A 16,720-nucleotide genomic window follows, 5' to 3' on the forward strand; every position below is an offset into this window, starting at 1 on the left:
ATTCCTGTCCTTCCTCTTGCTCAGTCCCATCACACTGAAGGGTGTCTTGACGATACCTGTGTATTGCACCTTCTCTTAGTTTCCACTGTTCCCTCTACTCAGTGTCGTTTCCTCCAGTAAAACCCAGGAAATGCCTTGTCTTGCCCTCCCAGGGGACCCTTCCTGAGTCGTTGGTAATCTGATGTATGCCATCGTCTCTAGCCTCTCCTACCTCTCATCCTGACAAGCTTCCCGTTCCTGGAATGGCGCTTCACATCACAATCACACCAAACTATGTCCCACTTCCTGACTCTGCAAGCACTGGTTCCTCTCCTGGGGACACTCCCTCCGCCCCCTCCCAAGTCATCCCTTTCAGTGAGCTCTCTCCGGGAAGCTTTTCAAACTTCAGGCTTTCTCTGATCTCCCCTGGCTGAGTTAGAATCCTCCTCTGGTGGTGTCTGGTATCCAGTGTTGCCTCATTGAATGTATGCCCCTGTGGTATGATAATGCTTTATAATTAGTAGGAACTCAATGAATGTTGAGTTAGTGCATGATTGACACCTCTCTCCTTCCATTGTGGGGCCTGGGAGGATAGGTAAATAGAGGACCCTCAGTGGTAAATGCTGGAAGAACAGCGAGGAGTGTGGTTAGAATGGACTGAATTGGGTAGGGAGGCAGGAGTAGATAGATGGTGAGGAAGTGAAAAGGTAGGGGGATGACCTCAGACGTGGGGTCTTTTGGACCTATGAAGAAGCGAACGTGGCATCTTGTCCACCAGAGGGCGCCTTGCAGCCTCAGCCTGGTGGCTCAGAAAACTACAACTCCCAGCGGCCCTCGGAGAGCGCGGCTCTTCCGAAGTAAACGGTGAGGTCCAGGGGCCGCTGGGACTTGTAGTTCGCACGGGGACCCTCCGTGGGAGGCCAAGGAACTCATTCCCGGGTCCCAAAAAAGTGTGGAGCTGGGCCCCTTCCGCCTTCTTCGGTCTCCATGGTGATGATTCCGGCGAAGGCCCGGGATTTGGCAGCGGTCGGGGCCCCCCTCCTACTCCCTCCTCTTCACCATCTGCTCCACCTTCACACCTGGCCGGGAGCCGCGGCTGCCGCCTCCGCACCCGGGCCGGGAATTCTGCCGCCACAGGGTGGCGCTCGTGGACGGCTCCGTGGGCTACTCCTTCCTCAGACCTAGGAGTCCGGGTCTCCAGCCCCTCCTCCCTCAGACTCTGGGGTCCCAGCCCCCAACCTCCCCCTCCCCGAGGGCCCGGGGTTTTCGTAAACATAAGCGAAACTGTAAGACCCAGAGACCCAGCGGGAGAAGGCGAGAAACGGGAGGCTATGGCGGGCAGTGGCTGCTGGGCCACCGGGTCGGTGGCGCCCGCCCGCCGCGCCGGCTGCTCCCTCCCAGCCCCCTTGAGGGCTTGTGCCACATCATGAAAATTTAATCCCAAATGCATTTGCCGCCCGACTCAGGGAGGCGGTAAGGAAAGGAGCACCCTCCCGGGGTGGATCTGGAGGTGGACTCAGCGTCGGGGAGAAGGGCTGGTCTGGAGAAAGGAGCAGGGACAGGACCTGCCCACCTGGGCGGGAGAAATAGTCCGGGTTCAACCCCAAAGGGGCAAGGCTGGCAGATATTGGAGTAAGAGGGCGGGGACAGACCTCAGCAGGAGGGGACACAACTCGGGGGGCGGGGAAAGATCACAGGGGGTGGGGACAGAACTCGGACCGATTCCAGGGGAAGGGGGCAAAAATTAGGGCAGGGACAGATCTCAGGGGAGGGGACCGAACTCAAGGGGCGGGAAGAGAACCCGGGGGAGTAGGGACGGAACTCAAAGGGCGGGATAGGCTCCAGGCTGGGTGGGAATTATGGGAGTCGCTACTGGGGACGGGCATATAACTGTCAGGGATGGAACTCAGAGGGGTTGGAAATCGAGGATGAAGGAACCAGGAGGGGCATGCGCCCCGAGAGGAAATAGAACTGGAAGGGGATAGAATTTAAAAAAGGAAAGATGGAAACAGGTGGATGGAAGTCAAGAGGGAAGAAACCGGATGAAGGAAGAACTAGAGGGGACAATGGGTGGATCGAAACGGGGGTCGGAATTCAGGGAGAAGAAATTCCCTGAATGAGAAAAGCACCCTTTGAATGAGGAAGTTGGAACTAAGGATGATGAGGGATAGTGATGGAAATCGGGGGGCGGGATGTGAAACTGGAGGACACAGAAACTCGCAGGGATGGGGCTGGGAGGATGAAAATGCAGGAGATGGAACCGTAGGGGACGAAAAGCAAGGACGAAATTAGGGCGAACTAAAAAGGAGAAGGAAACCTCAGGTGAGCAAGAGAACTCGGGAGGAGAGAAAAGAGATAGAAGGAGCTGGAGGGGTGGAACGGGGGGAGTAACTCCGGGAAGGGATAGAATTGGGGCGATGCAACTCAGAGGAGCGCGTTCAGAACCCAGAGGCGTGGTCTTGGAATGGAAGGGCAGGGACAGAACCGAGGTGGAGGGCTACGAAAGGGGGCGGGACTAGAACATAAGAGGCGTGGTCCAACGAGAATGGGCGGGGCATAGCCACCGCCCGCCCCGCCCCCGACGCTGAGTCCAGCTACAGCCCCTAGGCAGCCAGCACACGCAGCCTCCTTCCCCCCGAGCGGAGCTGCGGGGCCGGCCGGGCCGGGGCGGACCCCGGGAACCCGGACGCGGCCGCCCGGGCCCGCGAGCGGGGGGGATCGGCGGGGGGACCGGCGGCAGGGGCAGCCACCATGGAGTTCCGTCAGGAGGAGTTTCGGAAGCTAGCGGGTCGTGCCCTCGGGAGGCTGCACCGGTGAGCGTGGTGAGGGTCCTGGGCGGGGAAGAGCCCGAGGGTCCGAGGAGGACGCACATTCCCACCTGGGCCTAGACGGACAAATGGACGGGCGATACCCGTGGATAGGGGTTCCACCCATCTGTCCGGTTTTCTCCCTCCTTTTTCGACAGTCCCCTCTCCCTGGTCCAGTCTCGTCCATCATTTCGTTAATTTTTCTGTGCCCCACCCCACCCCAGACTCTACCCTTTTTTCCCTGGGACTGCATATCTCCTTCTCTTTGGGTCTCTGATCCCTTTCCCCACTTTTGGTCTCCGTTCTCTTATCTTCATCTGCCTCCTTTCTTCGGATCTCTGCCCCCTTTCTGAGTCTCTGCTGGCCTCTCTCTAGGTCTCTGACCCTTCCCTTTTGGGTGTCTGTCCCCCTTGCTCTGGGTTTTTAATCCTCCAGCCTGGGTGTCTCCATCTCCCCGTGTCTTCTCAGTTTCCATCTCTCGGAGAGTTTAATCTGAAGCTAAAGCGGATTGGGGCCCATTGGTCCTTGTCCTTGAGGAGAGCTAAGCTGGGAGGAGTAGCCAGGTATCCTGGGTCTCTGGGGGAGAAAGAAGTTGCAGGCCAAAAATGAGGCTCCTGGGGTATGACAGACTTCCCAAAGGATATAGGCTAGGGCTAAAAAGGACTTCCTTTCATCCAGGGAGATGACCCCAGTGACCTCGGTGTCCCCAGGGCAGTCTGGACACCTCCTGCCAGCCTCTCACCCCCAACCCCAGCCCTGGCTCCAAGTCAGAGAAATTACTCAGCTGCGGAGAAGCCTAAAAATATCTGGCCACGGTGCAGGGAGGAGATGGCCCCATCAGCACCATGCCCCTGCTGCCATTCCCTCGGACCCTGTCCCCTTGGCCCTGACCCTGTCTTTAGTTGACTCTCAGTCCATCTCCCTAGGCCGTGCAAGTCCTTCTCTAAGACAAACACTGGTCCTGCTTGCTGCAGGTCACCTCCTAGCTCCAAAGGTTCCCCCGCCCTCTAGGAATTGGAGAGATGGGAATAAGGCTGGACAGAAGGGAGGGGGCAGGAGGATGGTGCAGTGGGGGGAGGGGGAGCTGAGATAACCTCACCCCTTCTTTTCCCAATCTTCCAGCCCCTCCCTACCCTTTTTCTCGCCTCCTTTCACGAGTTTCTCAAAATACATCAGTGAGAAGTCAGGAGAGGGAGAGAGACGTGCTGATGGAGGGGGCTGGAAGGGGGGGTGGTGGCAGGAGGGATGTGTTCCTCAGGCCCCCTCCCTCAGTGCCTGTTTCTCAGCTTCTCGTCTGTGTCTGGGTTTCTCTCAGTCTGTCTGTGTCTTACCTTCATCTATCTGAGCTGCCTTCTGAGGCCCTGCAGACCCCAGAGCTCAGAGCTCCCACCAGGACCCTCACCAAGGAGTTGGAGTTTGAGAAGAGTGCTGCATCTGAACCCTGGGGTTGCCCCGTATTGGACATAACACCCTGATTCCATGTAATCCTTTAGACAAAGCTGGGGAAACTGAGGCTCAGTTCGAGAAGGGGGAGAAATCCACGGATAAGTATAAGTGTCATCATTCGAACCCAGGCTAGCCCCTCCCAAGCCAGGGATGGAGGCTGCAGTTTCCTCGAGATGAAATGAGGGATCCTAGAGTGGGTGGGGAACTCCCTCAGCCCAGGAAACAGACGGTAACCCAGAGTGACTTGGGGCAAGGACATGGGAGGAAGGGGAATGCAGGAGAGACAGGCGCCACGATGCCTCCTTCCTGAGAGCCAGGCCTTGGATGGGGTGATGCCGGGGGCCAGGAAATGATCAGGGCCCCATCACTATTCTGGTGTGTGACCTCGGGACATACTCCTTCTGCTTTCTGAACCTCCGTTTTTCCTTGGATGTACAATGGGAAGAGAGTACCAAGGGACATAAGGGGACAGAGGCTTGGGGGAGCAGGGGAGCAGACAGAGAACCCCAGAGAAGCAAAGACAGAGACCCAGAGAGGGGACTGCGACACCTTCATTTTGTTGAACTGCTTCCTAAGCTCGGCTTCTCCTCAAGTCCTCAGACCTGGGTTCCAGGCACCCAGGAAAGGAAGAAGGATCTCCCTCCAGGCTCTCCCCTGTCCTTTCTGGTCTTCCAGGGAAGTACTTGGGTCACGGCATCTCTGTGCCCCTGCTCCCCTATCCTGAGATGATCAATATCACCTGGAGCTTCCCTGTCTGTAACCTCACACTCTATCCCTGCCCCCATTTTCTAGATGTGGGAGACCGAGCCCCCGCCACACCCCATTTAGAAAGCCTTGGTCAGAGATCGGACATGTGGGAGTATTAACGAGTATCAAATATCGGGGTTGCAAGCACCTCAGGAGTGTCAGGGTCAAATAGCATCTGATAGGGGCCTGGGTCAAAGTCTAATTGTACTGGCAGGCACGTTCTGATGCGGGGTGGGGGGCAATCCCTACCACCCTGCACTTTCATTCTGGGGCAGCTATTCCCCCTCTCTCTGGCTCTCATTTCTCATCCCTCCTGGGTTCTGTCCATCCCCCCAGGCTCTTCCTCCTACCCTCCTTTCTTAGCGCCCTCCCCCCAACCTCCTGAAGTTCTAAGATGGGGAGGGTGGCTGTGTTCTCTCATCTTTTCCACCCGCCTCCCCCCAGACCGTCTGGCTGTTCTTTCCTCCCCCGTCCCAGTCTCCCTCGCCTCCATCTGTTCTAGCCCCTTCCTGGGATCCAGCCCGATCCCCTGGCTGCATACCCGCCTCAGAGAGGGGCTGCATCTCACAAATCACGTCCCCAGCTTGTCTCTCCTCAGTCCCCCGGTCTCTCCATCTTTCTCACAACGTTCTGGGTCTCTGCATCTTGTCTATAGCCTCTCTTTTGGGTTTCTGTCCCCACTGATGTTTGGGTCTCTGTCCCCCTCCATCTCTGAGTTTCTGTCCCCTTCCCTCTCCGGGGTCTCTGTTCTGTTCCCCCTTTTCTCTCTGGGTCTCTGTCCCTCTCTCTTTCTGGGTCTCTGTCCCTCCTTCTGTATCTCTGGCCCTTTTTATTTCAGCTTCTGTCCCCCTCCCATCTCTGTCGCCCTCCTTTTGGGGGTCTTTGCACATCTGTCTCAGGGTACCTTTCTTTCCCAGCAGCCTCTCTCTGGGTGTGAGGCGGCTCTCCAAATACCCTATCCATCATCACAGACTCAATCCTGGTTCCAGAACGGGCGGGGGCGAGAGCCACGCTGGGGACTGAGCCAATCCCCCTACCAGGGCCATCTGTCCCTTGCCAGGACACCACCCGCCACTCCCCCCTCCCTACCCCCTAGCTGACAGCCTGAACTCAAGGTTCCTCCAGGATGTCTGGCTGGGCTGCTGGATTCCAGGGACCCTGACTTCTCCCCACCCCCAGGGAATGGGCTCCTGGTGTCTGAAGGGAGTCAGCTGGATGTCAGCTCCACACCTGGGGCATGGAAGCAGGGAAGGGCATGCCACTGGGGGCAGGGGAGGAGGGCGGTCGGTATATATAGCAGACGTGGCTGAGAAGCATCTGTTCTTTTGACACCTTTGCTGAAGCATCTCCTTAGCGCCTTTTGCTTCCTCAAATAGACTCATATCTGGGAGAGGGGGCTGGAGAGAGTCTCTGGGTCTCAGGGTGGGGGCTGGGGGCACAGGCTCTTGGATCACCAAGTGTAGTTTGGGGTCTAAAAACTCCTGAGTCGAGAGATAAGAGGGCTGGGGGAAGAGGGGACTAAGGACCGCCACACCTGAGCCTGCAGGAGAAGGGGGCTGGCAGTGTGAATTCCTGGTCTGAAGGGGATGAGAAAGGGGGTCCAGGTTCCTGGATCTTGGAGGGAGAAGGAAGCTAGGGCCTGGACTCCTGGGGAAGGGGGGAGTGAGGGCTTAGGATCCTTAAGAGTCTTAAAAGCAAGAGGTTTTGCCCTGGACTCCTATGTCTTGGGGAAGAGGGGGCCGGAGGCCTGGACTTACGAGTCTTCAACACTTGATGCCCCGCAGCCTTCTGGAGAAGCGACAGGAAGGTGCAGAGACGCTAGAGCTGAGTGCTGATGGGCGCCCGGTGACGACGCAGACCCGGGACCCGCCGGTGGTGGACTGCACCTGTTTCGGTCTCCCTCGCCGCTACATTATCGCCATCATGAGCGGTCTGGGCTTCTGCATCAGCTTTGGTATCCGCTGCAACCTGGGCGTGGCCATCGTCTCCATGGTCAACAACAGCACGACCCACCGCGGGGGCCACGTGGTGGTGCAGGTAGTTCAGGGGCGTGACTTGGCACGCTGGCCCACCTAGCCCTGCCCACTCCCGCTGATGACGTCACGTTCCTCCGGGCGGAGGAAGCCCAGGCCAAGCCCCTTCCAACCCCAGCCTGAGCAGCCCCGCCCATCTGCGCGCCCCCTTCCGCAGGCTCCCTTCTGCCTCAGGGTTCTCCCCTTCCTAAGCCCCGCCCCGATCTAAAGGAAGCCCCGCCCCTATTTATTCCAGGTCCCTGATTTCCAAATGCAGACTGTGCGCCAGCATGTTGCCCCCGCGCCATTGTAGGCCCCCTAGGAACTTTGCTCCACCTGTCACCCATGCCTGTCCCAGTGTCACATCCTAATCCAAGTCCCAGTGCAGACTCCACCCTGAAGTTTGATCCTGGGTTTTCTGAAGTTCAGTCCCTGCTACATCCCACTTCATCATTTCTGGCCTTTACCTAAAGCCCGCCTCATCTCAGACTTTGTCCCTATTTTTCAAAAAATATTTTTAAAATAAACTTTACACCCAACCTGGGGCTCGAGCTTACAACCCCGAGATCAAGAGTTGCATGCTCTATGGACTGAGTCAGCCAGGCGCCCCACTTTCTTCCTGTTTTAATTCCGGTGTAGGCTGTGCCCCTGCCTCAGGAAAAATTCCTGACTTCGGCACTGGCCTACCTCGCCCCTTTGGCTACTTCTTGTCCCTGACTAGACCCCCGCAGTCACTCCGCAAACAGTTCGTAGTTTGGTCAAGAGAAATAAGTGGAGACAGAGTGCCCACCCCACTGACGGGCCCCTAGACATTCAGAGAAGGGGCACCGAAGCGGGGAAGCAGGCAGAGCGAGGCTTCGGGGCAGCGACAGGCAGCGTTGCTGGGGTAGTGTGCCTGGCAGCCTGGGCGAAAGGAATGGGGAGGAGGACGGCATGAGCTCTGATTGGCAAGTGTTTTGGCGCGAGAGGGGTCCTCGTTACTGATTGGCTGAGGGTCTAAATCTGTGCTGATTGGTGGAGGGGCAGAGCCTGGGATCAGGGCGGCTGGTTTGACGTGCCTTTTGGCCCGCAGAAAGCTCAATTTAACTGGGATCCAGAGACTGTTGGCCTCATACACGGCTCCTTTTTCTGGGGCTACATTGTCACCCAGATTCCCGGAGGATTTATCTGCCAAAAATTCGCAGCCAACAGGTACAGGGCTGGGGTCTCAAGGTGGGCGGGAACGACTTAGAGGGTGTGGTGGCCTGGCATTTCGGGGCGGCCTGGGGCAGTGGGCGGGGCCTTAGCTAGGGGCGGGGTCTTAGAAGAAGGCGGGGCTTGTGGTTGTGGAAGGTGAGAGTTACAGGGAAGATGGGGGCAGGAATTCTGGGCGGGGGGAACACAAGGCCTGGCGGCTGTGGGCAGAAAGAGCAGAATCCTAGCTTTGGTGGGATAGCTGGGCCCTATTCTCGTACTGTGGACTCTTCCCACCAGGGTTTTCGGCTTTGCGATTGTGGCTACATCCACTCTAAACATGCTGATCCCCTCGGCTGCCCGAGTCCATTATGGCTGTGTCATCTTCGTGAGGATCCTGCAGGGGTTGGTAGAGGTAAAGCCCTGCTCCATATGACCCCGTGCCTGTTCTCACTCCGCCTCTTCCCGTTGACTTTGGTTTTCTCCTTCCTAGGGGGTCACGTACCCTGCCTGTCACGGCATCTGGAGCAAATGGGCCCCGCCCTTAGAGCGGAGTCGCTTGGCAACAACAGCTTTTTGCGGTGAGAGGAAGGGGCTAGGATCCAGACTTGCGGGTCAGCGGGGGAGGGACTCTGGCCTATATTTTGGTGTCGCCGGAAGGCAGGGGCTGGGAGGCCACATTCCCGGATCTGAGGATAGATAAGCCCGGTCTACATCTTGGGTCCTCCCCCTTAGGTTCCTATGCTGGGGCGGTGGTCGCGATGCCTCTCGCCGGGGTCCTGGTGCAGTACTCAGGATGGAGCTCTGTGTTCTACGTCTACGGTGAGGGACCCGGACGCCTGGGTCCGGGTGGCGCTGGGGCGGAGCAAGGCCGGTCGTCACCTCGCTTCCATCCCCCTCCTGACCCTCCCCAGGCAGCTTCGGGATCTTTTGGTACCTGTTCTGGCTGCTGGTCTCCTATGAGTCCCCGGCTCTGCACCCCAGCATTTCGGAAGAGGAGCGCAAGTACATCGAGGACGCCATCGGCGAGAGCGCCAAACTCATGAACCCGGTCACGGTCAGGGCCCAAGCCTGGGGGGCGGAGGCGCGGTGGGACAAGGAGAGATATTCAGGCAGGGAGGCAGGAGAAAAAGGGGCCTTCGAACATTCACAGTGCTCCTCCGCAGTGGGTTCCTGTAGACGCTCAGAGGAGACGGGATGGGGAGGTGCAGTGGGCGGGGCTAGAGCCTAGGAGGCGGAGTTAAGGCGCGGGGAAGAAAGAATTAGCAGGTGCCCAGGGCAGGACTGGGTGGCGAGGGGGACAGAACCACTATGGGGCGTGGTTAAGCCAGCAGAAACGGGATTTGAATATGCGGGGTTTGCTTAGACCTTGGGGTGAGTGAGGCGAGAATTAGGGGGCATAATGGAATGGAAATAGACTTCTGGGCGCACATTTTTGAGTCCCTGAGGGTCGTCGTGGAGTCCGGACACCTGTGCACCTGAGGGGCACTGTAGAGTCGGGACACCTGCATCCCTGAAGTGTCACTGTGAGGCTAGGATGCCAAGGTCCCCACAAGGACATGGTCAAGTTGGCGCCTCTGCGTCCCTGGAGGTTTTAGTGAGGTCGGGAAACCTGGGTCTCTGTGGGGCTATAATTGGGTCCTGAAGGGACACAGAGAGCTCCCAGCCCTGGTCTTTGTCTTAGCGGCCTCTCCTCTCCACACCCTCCCCCACAGAAGTTTAACACACCCTGGCGGCGCTTCTTCACGTCCATGCCAGTCTATGCCATCATCGTGGCTAACTTCTGCCGCAGCTGGACGTTCTACCTGCTTCTTATCTCCCAGCCCGCCTACTTCGAGGAGGTGTTCGGCTTCGAGATCAGCAAGGTTGGGTCCAGGAAGGAAAGGCAGGGGGCGCAGCGGGGGGAGATGGAGCAGCCGGGCCTGGATCCCAAGAAGTTGGAACGAGGGATAGGGAGGAGCCAAAGGTGCACGAAGAGGGTGGGGATGCAGGGCCAGCCGGCCCTGAGCCCTCGCTCTGTACGGTCGCTGGTGCAGGTGGGCTTGGTGTCAGCGTTGCCCCACTTGGTCATGACCATCATCGTGCCCATCGGCGGCCAGATCGCGGACTTCCTGAGGAGCCGCCGAATCATGTCCACCACGAACGTGCGCAAGTTGATGAATTGTGGAGGTGAGTGGGGCGGGGCCCAGCGGCGCGTCTGGGACAGCCCGGGCGGGGCGGGACCCGGGGAGGATGGAGGTGGGGTTAGGGGAGTGTCCAAAAAGGCGGAGCCGGGGTGAGGCCGAGCGTGGATGAAACAGACTCTCCGGCCTCTCGAGGCCTACCGGGTGGAAGCGCAAGGCGGGTGTGACTAGCCCGGTGAAGAACCGGCGAGACCAAATTGGGTCTGGCAGGGCGGGGCCTTATACGGGCCTGGGCGGAGCAGGACGGGAACTAGGTGGTCAAGAGAGGCTATGAGTGGGGGACCCGGAAGGACGAGGTCTGGGTGGCTTGCTGCCTAATGAGTGAGAACCGAGGGAAGGTGGGGTGGTGCACGGGTGGGAATCCGACCCTGCGTTTTCAGGGCGTGGCATAGTTGGGAATGGGGCCATGGACGGCCCCGCGGGACCGTGGTGGCTGTAGTGCGCGCGGTCAAGGACGTTAGGGAGGTGAGGGCTTGGGTTAGGGCGGGCGCGGGCGGAATGCAGGACAAGGCAAGCTGAACGGGCACAAAGCCAGGGACAGGCATGGAGGTGGGGGCTGGGGCGGTGGAAGGAGGGCCGGAGAGGCGGTGTGGGGAGGTCGACGCTCAGATGAGTTGGCCCTCCGGCCCTCCGTAGGCTTCGGCATGGAAGCCACGCTGCTGCTGGTGGTGGGCTACTCGCACTCCAAGGGCGTGGCCATCTCCTTCCTGGTCCTCGCCGTGGGCTTCAGCGGCTTCGCCATCTCTGGTGAGAACCGCGGATCCGCAGCTTGGTGGACTCGGGACAGCTCTGTAGGGAACTTCCTGGCTCAGGAAGGGGACCTCGCAGCTTCTCAGGGGGTGGCCTGGAAAGAGCGGGAGGGACGGGGGAGGTGGCGATGGGAGGAGGAGCGGCTCAGCAGGAGTCACCCGAGTGAGGTTCAGTCGGGAGTGACGCCTTCTGGCTTGCCTCGCCAGGGTTCAACGTGAACCACCTGGACATCGCCCCGCGCTACGCCAGCATCCTCATGGGCATCTCCAACGGCGTGGGCACGTTGTCAGGCATGGTGTGCCCCATCATCGTGGGTGCCATGACCAAGCACAAGGTCCGTGCACCGGCCCTGACCCACTCGCCCTCCCAGTTTGTGTATGGGGCCTTCCTGACGGGCTTCACCCTCGCTGGGCTCCATCCCTGCCCTCTCCTGGTCTCTTAACGCTTCCTGCTGGGTCTCCGTCTCCCTTTCTCTGCTCTCAGGTTCTCTCTCCACCTTCTGTTTCTGTCTTCTGACCTCACCTCCCCCTTGTCCCCCCACAGACTCGGGAGGAGTGGCAGTATGTATTTCTAATTGCCTCCCTGGTGCACTATGGGGGTGTCATCTTCTACGGGGTCTTCGCTTCCGGGGAGAAGCAGCCGTGGGCAGAGCCTGAGGAGATGAGCGAAGAGAAGTGTGGCTTCGTTGGCCACGACCAGCTGGCTGGCAGTGACGAAAGCGAAATGGAGGATGAGGCTGAACCCCCCGGGGCTCCTCCCGCCCCCCCTCCTTCCTATGGGGCCACACACAGCACAGTTCAGCCCCCAAGACCCCCACCCCCTGTCCGGGACTACTGACCATGTGCCTCCCACTGAATGGCAGTTTCCAGGACCTCCATTCCACACATCACTGGCCTGAGTGACTGTCAAGGAACCCCAGTTCTCTCTGTCCTGCTGCAGGCCTAAGAAGCACTTGCCCTCTTCCCCAGTGCTGTCAAGTCCTCTCCCCTTCCCGATCTCGCCTCTCAGGGGTAGTGAAGCTGCAGACTGGCAGTTTCAAGGATACCCAAATTCCCCTAAAGGTTTTCCTTCTCCACTTGTTCTGCCTCAGTGGTTTCAAATCTCTCCTTTCAGGGCTTTATTTGAATGGACAGTTCAATCTTTTACTCTCTCTTGTGGTTTTGAGGCACCCTTCCCCCGCCCTTTCCTTTAACCCCCGGGACTCTCGGGCTACCCCCCCCCCCCNCTACCCCCCCCCCCCACAGAACTACTCAGCCTTCCTCGCCTTTCAGAAACATTCAAGGTTTTCCTCTAGAAGTTACAAATCTCTCCCGATTCCATTTTGCATTTTCCAGGTTGGATTAACCAATCGCCCATCCCCGCCATTCTAGGGATCGATTCTCACCAGCGTTTCTGAGGGAGAATGGCGGTTTCAATCCCCCCTCACCCCTCACCCCTCCCTCCACCAGCAGGTTCTGCTGAAGCACCAAATTCCCCAAGACCTTCTCCCTAGCTTAGCACAATGTCTAGGGAAGCAAGATGGCAGTTTTAACACTATGCCTCTCTCCACCCCCATGCACTTTCTCTGACACGTTTTCAGGTCTAAATAGTGGCTGCTCAAGTCCATCAACTCAATGGTGTGAAGCCACCATCACTGAACTTCCCCACGGTGGTTTCAAGATGCCCCTCTTCCCCCTAATTCCTTGCACTTTATTCTCCTGGGTGGTTTCGAACTACTCTTGTTTTCTCAGTGGCCATTTGTTGTGTCCCTCAGGGGCTAAACGACTCAAAATCTGGGATCCGTCCTCTCTCAGACTCCCCTCTTTCGGCTTAGAATTTGGGGACTATATGCAGGAGGAGTCACAGAATCCCAGGAAAGGGAATGGGGCTGGGGGAGAGGGGTGTTTTCCCCAGAGCAGGGTTGTGTCTTTGTGTCTCTGTCTCTGTGACTGTAAATCCTGCCCTGCCTCACTCCCAATAAAATGCTTTGGTGTACACACTCCGTCGTCATTGGCGGTGGCGGTCACGGGAGCCTGGGCCCCCAACTCCTTCCTCCCTCAGACCCAGAATCCGAGGGCCCCAGCCCCCTCCTTCCCAGGAAGCAGGCCAGAGTAGGGGTCTAGCCCGTGGGAACACTTGATTTATTCGGCCTCAGACGGTGTTCTCCGGTCAGAGCGAAAGCATCTCGGTGTGTTGGACCTCCTACCCAAGAGAATTACTATTCAGCAAAGCGTGCCTGGAGGACAGGACCTCTGGGTCCTTCCTCCGTCTGGGGATGGCGCGGGTCTGGCAGGACGCGAGTGGGGCTCACACGAAATTGTTGGGGAGCGTGGCGGGAGAGAGTGGCTCCAGGCTCTGGGGGTGGTTCCCGCGGGGCGGCGGGGGCAGCTTGGGCGGCAGCGTGGGGGTGGGCGGCGGCTGTTTGGTGGCGATGTGTGAAGGGACCCAGGCATCCGGGGCATAAAAGTAGAGGTCGTAGGGGTCCTTCGGGGCTTCCAAATGCATAACTGTGGGAGCAAAGGGGCGAGGTCATCACTAGGCGGCCAGGGGGCCTGTCCCCTCTGCTGCGCCGCTGGCCAAAGAGGAGTCGGGAAAGAGGATTCCGACTGTTCTTTGGACCTGGGTTTTCAAATTAAAGGGCGGAGCCCCCAGAATAAAAGAGGGGGCGTGGCGTCGGCGCAGCAGGGCGGGGCCTGCAGTGAAGAGGGCGGGGAATTCAGGTCTCCAAGCGGAGGTGGAAGGGGCGGGGCTTGAGGGGACCGACGGCTCCCAGCCTGTTGCAATTACCAGCTGGGCTGGGGACTGCGCTGGACTTGTGTCGGGGGGAATTTCGGAGAACTGGGGGGGTAGGATCATGGAGGCATCGGGGTTTCTGTTGGCCTTGGGTGGGGGACCTGTTCTTTTTCGTCGGGCGCCCTAAAGTGCCAGGCGAAACCGGGTTAAGGACGTGCGGTCATTCATTCAAAGAGAGGGACGATGTGAGGGTCGCTCACCCGGTTCATCTCCGTCGTTTGGAAGCCTGTGGTGTGCGAAGGGCCGGTGTCGAGCCGCCCGGCGGTAGAGACACCACAGCAGCAGGAAAATGCCGATCAGCAGTCCGGTCCCCGCGAGGAAGAGGCAGAGGGCCCCGCCCGCCGCGCCCCGGGGGCGCCGCACCAGGGTCACACCTGAAGGACGAGGACCCAGGGACTGAGCAATCTAAACTCCCAGCCCCTAGTTCCCGAGACCCAGGAGTCCCGGCCCCCATCCCCCTCCACTCTCAGACCCCACATACCAGCCCTCAGCCTCCTCCCGCCTCAGACTCAGGAGCGGGGTCCCCAGCCCGCCCTCCCCGAGACCCAGGAGTCCCGGCCCCCAGCCCCCTTCTCCCTCAGACCCAGGAGTCCGGTCTTGGCCCCTCACCGGTCTCCTCCACTCGTTCCACCACGATGATAGTGCTGACTCTCTCACCTCGGCTGCGCCTCTGAGGGGCCCGCGGAGTGGCAGGGGCTGGCTGACTGGGGGAACCCAGAGGAGCAGGGGGGCCTGCAATCCAGGCTGAGGGAAGAAGGGCATCAGGCCCTTTAAGGCTAGAGTTCTGGGAGGCTTTCAGCTCAACTGTCCCAGGAGAAACTGAGGTAGGCAATTTAAGGGAGTCAGGCTGGGTCACTGCAGGGGTTTCTGGTTTGGGACTCAGGGATAGCTCATTTAGGGCAGTAGCTTTGTCCTTGAAAGGTGTAGTAGTTTCTGGGTGAGGACTGGCAGAGATCTCAGGGTCAGAGGTCATGGGGTTCTCTGTTGCATCTTGGTACTGGGTTGTGGGGGATTCTGTTTGGGGAATTTTAGTGGGGCTAGGGTTGTGAGTTACATGGGATTCTGGGTGGGGGGTTTCAGTAGAGTCGGGATGGACCGTCTGGAAGAATTCAGAGTTTGGCGTTTCAGTGGTGTCAGCGTTATGGGTTTCTGCTGATTTGGGGTGAAGAGTCTTGGTGGGGTCAGGATGTGGGGTCTCAGGGACTTCTGCATGTGAGATTTCAGTGGAGTTAAGTTTGGGAATCTCTGAGGATTCTTGGTGTGGAGTTTGGGTAGGGTCAGGGCTTGGGGTCTCAGGAAATTCTGAGTGTGAGGTTTTGGAGGGATTAGGTTTGAGGGTCTCAGGGGATTCTGGGTGTGGAATATCAGTCGGGTCAGGTTTGGGGGTCTCAGAAGGTTCTGGATCTATCATTTTGGAGAGGTTAATTTTTGGGGTCCTCAGAGAGTCTGCTATTGAAGTGTTGAGTGAGTCAGATTTAGGGCTCTCAGGAGACTCTGGGTGTGGGGTTTCTTGGAGGTCATGGTTGGTCGTCTCAGTGAAGTCAAGGCGGGAGGGCTCAGGGGAAACTGCATGAGGTGATTTGGAGGGCTCGAGATAAGCAGTCGCAGGGGAGTCTGGGTTAGGCGGGTCACGAGTGGAATTCTCAGAAGCAGGAGAGGAGGTCTGAGAAGGGTGGCCCATCTCTGGGAAGTCGGAGGCTGTAAGCTGCGAGGCCGAAGGGTCAGCCTTAGAACCCAGCCGGGCGAGGAGGAAGACGAGGAGGAAGAGGATCGGGCTGAGGGATTTCATAGCTCTGGGAGACGCCAATAGCTGCGGGGGAGCGGGAAGGAAGGGGTTAAGGTTGGAAGCCTCCCGGGAAGCCCTGCCCACTCCCGGAGGCCACGCCCACCGGCCCCCAAGTGGGCCCAAATCCTGCCCAGTTTGGAGCCCGGGAAAAGAGGGGAAACCAGCTGCAACTCCCTGAAGGCTGTGGGGCCGTAGCCACCGTAGCTAAGGGAGACCGAGGCGCGGGGCTTCTTGGGAGTCGTAGTTAATTTCCTTATCTCTTTCCCCGAGGGGGTCCCAGAAAAATTGGGAGAGACCTCAGACCTCTCCAGGCCCTCAGACCTCCTTGACTTCTATTTCAGAGGGTGTAGAGCTCCAAAGGGACACAGGATCCCTTCTTCTCCAAGGGTTCTGGGGACACCTTCACTGCACAGTTGTTTACACTACAGGAGGCTCAGAAGGAGTGGCTGTGGGCTGGGGGCCCGACAAGCCTAGATCTGAGGGAGGAGGGAGACTCCTGGGACCTGGGCAAGAAGGCTGCTGGGAGTTCACCCCTGTTTCCGGAGGGTAAAGGGCACTGTGGGTCTAAAGTCCTGGTTCCTTAGAGAGGAGAGGCCCGAAGTTTCAGATGCCTAGAATTTTGAAGGAGCAAGCTTAGGGGGGTTGGATTACAGGGGAGAAAGGAGACAGGAGTCTTGAGCTCTAGGGGACTGTGAACTCCAAGTCTTGGGCCCTCAGTAGATTGTAAGGTTCTGGATTCCTCAGCCTGCCCGGAAAGCTGTAGGGCAGGACTCTGGTCCCTCTGTTTATTGAGGATGGAGCTGAGATGCCAGGCTCTCAGGATTGGTCTGGGGCAGAGACACCTAAGTCTGTGCTCAGGTGGAGGTGGGGGTGGCAGATACCTGGGTAGGACACGGTTACTTGGGGCCCGGGGTCTCTTACCTGCTCAGTGAGGTCCAAGATAACAGTGGTGAGCAGAGCTGGACACAGAGATCGGTGAATGCTGCAGAATGGCTCTGGGAGGGGCAGCAGGAGGTAGGGTCCCAGGGGTGCAGGTGACGCACCTGACCCCCTCCCTGGGGATCC

At 58.7% G+C, this 16,720-nt stretch overlaps 2 protein-coding genes across 3 annotated transcripts; one reads left to right on the plus strand and one right to left on the minus strand.

The window, feature by feature from the left end:
* The first annotated feature begins 1,889 nt into the window (after positions 1-1,889).
* On the plus strand, positions 1,890-13,069 carry SLC17A7 (solute carrier family 17 member 7). Of its 2 annotated transcripts, none has more exons than XM_034638901.1 (12): positions 1,890-2,301; positions 6,764-7,016; positions 8,064-8,182; positions 8,465-8,579; positions 8,658-8,745; positions 8,900-8,986; positions 9,079-9,221; positions 9,880-10,029; positions 10,201-10,333; positions 10,984-11,094; positions 11,304-11,431; positions 11,641-13,069. In XM_034638901.1, the coding sequence occupies exons 2-12, from the start codon at positions 6,903-6,905 to the stop codon at positions 11,932-11,934; spliced, it is 1,482 nt and encodes a 493-aa protein (XP_034494792.1). In that variant the 5' UTR covers positions 1,890-2,301; positions 6,764-6,902; the 3' UTR covers positions 11,935-13,069. The 2 variants fall into 2 exon arrangements, with proteins under 2 accessions (XP_034494792.1, XP_002917891.1); XM_002917845.4 differs by lacking the exon at positions 1,890-2,301 and adding an exon at positions 2,391-2,792.
* Positions 13,070-13,232: 163 nt separating this feature from the next.
* Positions 13,233-16,624, minus strand: GFY (golgi associated olfactory signaling regulator). Its single transcript, XM_011223220.3, has 4 exons — positions 16,577-16,624; positions 14,479-15,679; positions 14,070-14,243; positions 13,233-13,583 (listed from the first exon to the last, which is right to left on the minus strand). Exons 2-4 carry the CDS (start codon positions 15,656-15,658, stop codon positions 13,384-13,386), a joined length of 1,554 nt encoding a protein of 517 aa, XP_011221522.1. The 5' UTR covers positions 15,659-15,679; positions 16,577-16,624; the 3' UTR covers positions 13,233-13,383.
* Between the last annotated feature and the right edge of the window lie 96 nt (positions 16,625-16,720).

Source organism: Ailuropoda melanoleuca, chromosome 12 (genome assembly GCF_002007445.2).
Source record: "Ailuropoda melanoleuca isolate Jingjing chromosome 12, ASM200744v2, whole genome shotgun sequence".
Classification (NCBI taxonomy): Eukaryota; Metazoa; Chordata; class Mammalia; order Carnivora; family Ursidae; genus Ailuropoda; species Ailuropoda melanoleuca.

Excerpts from the sequence above, each read along its gene's own strand:
- SLC17A7 (XM_002917845.4), top strand. The coding sequence starts at position 2,731 with ATGGAGTTCCGTCAGGAGGAGTTTCGGAAGCTAGCGGGTCGTGCCCTC. Across the intron at positions 8,987-9,078 it reads CTCTGTGTTCTACGTCTACG|GCAGCTTCGGGATCTTTTGG; the intron begins GTGAGGGACCCG and ends GACCCTCCCCAG. Across the intron at positions 11,432-11,640 it reads GTGCCATGACCAAGCACAAG|ACTCGGGAGGAGTGGCAGTA; the intron begins GTCCGTGCACCG and ends GTCCCCCCACAG.
- GFY (XM_011223220.3), bottom strand. The coding sequence starts at position 15,658 with ATGAAATCCCTCAGCCCGATCCTCTTCCTCCTCGTCTTCCTCCTCGCC. Across the intron at positions 14,244-14,478 it reads GGAACGAGTGGAGGAGACCG|GTGTGACCCTGGTGCGGCGC; the intron begins GTGAGGGGCCAA and ends CTCGTCCTTCAG. Across the intron at positions 13,584-14,069 it reads AAACGACGGAGATGAACCGG|TTATGCATTTGGAAGCCCCG; the intron begins GTGAGCGACCCT and ends TTGCTCCCACAG.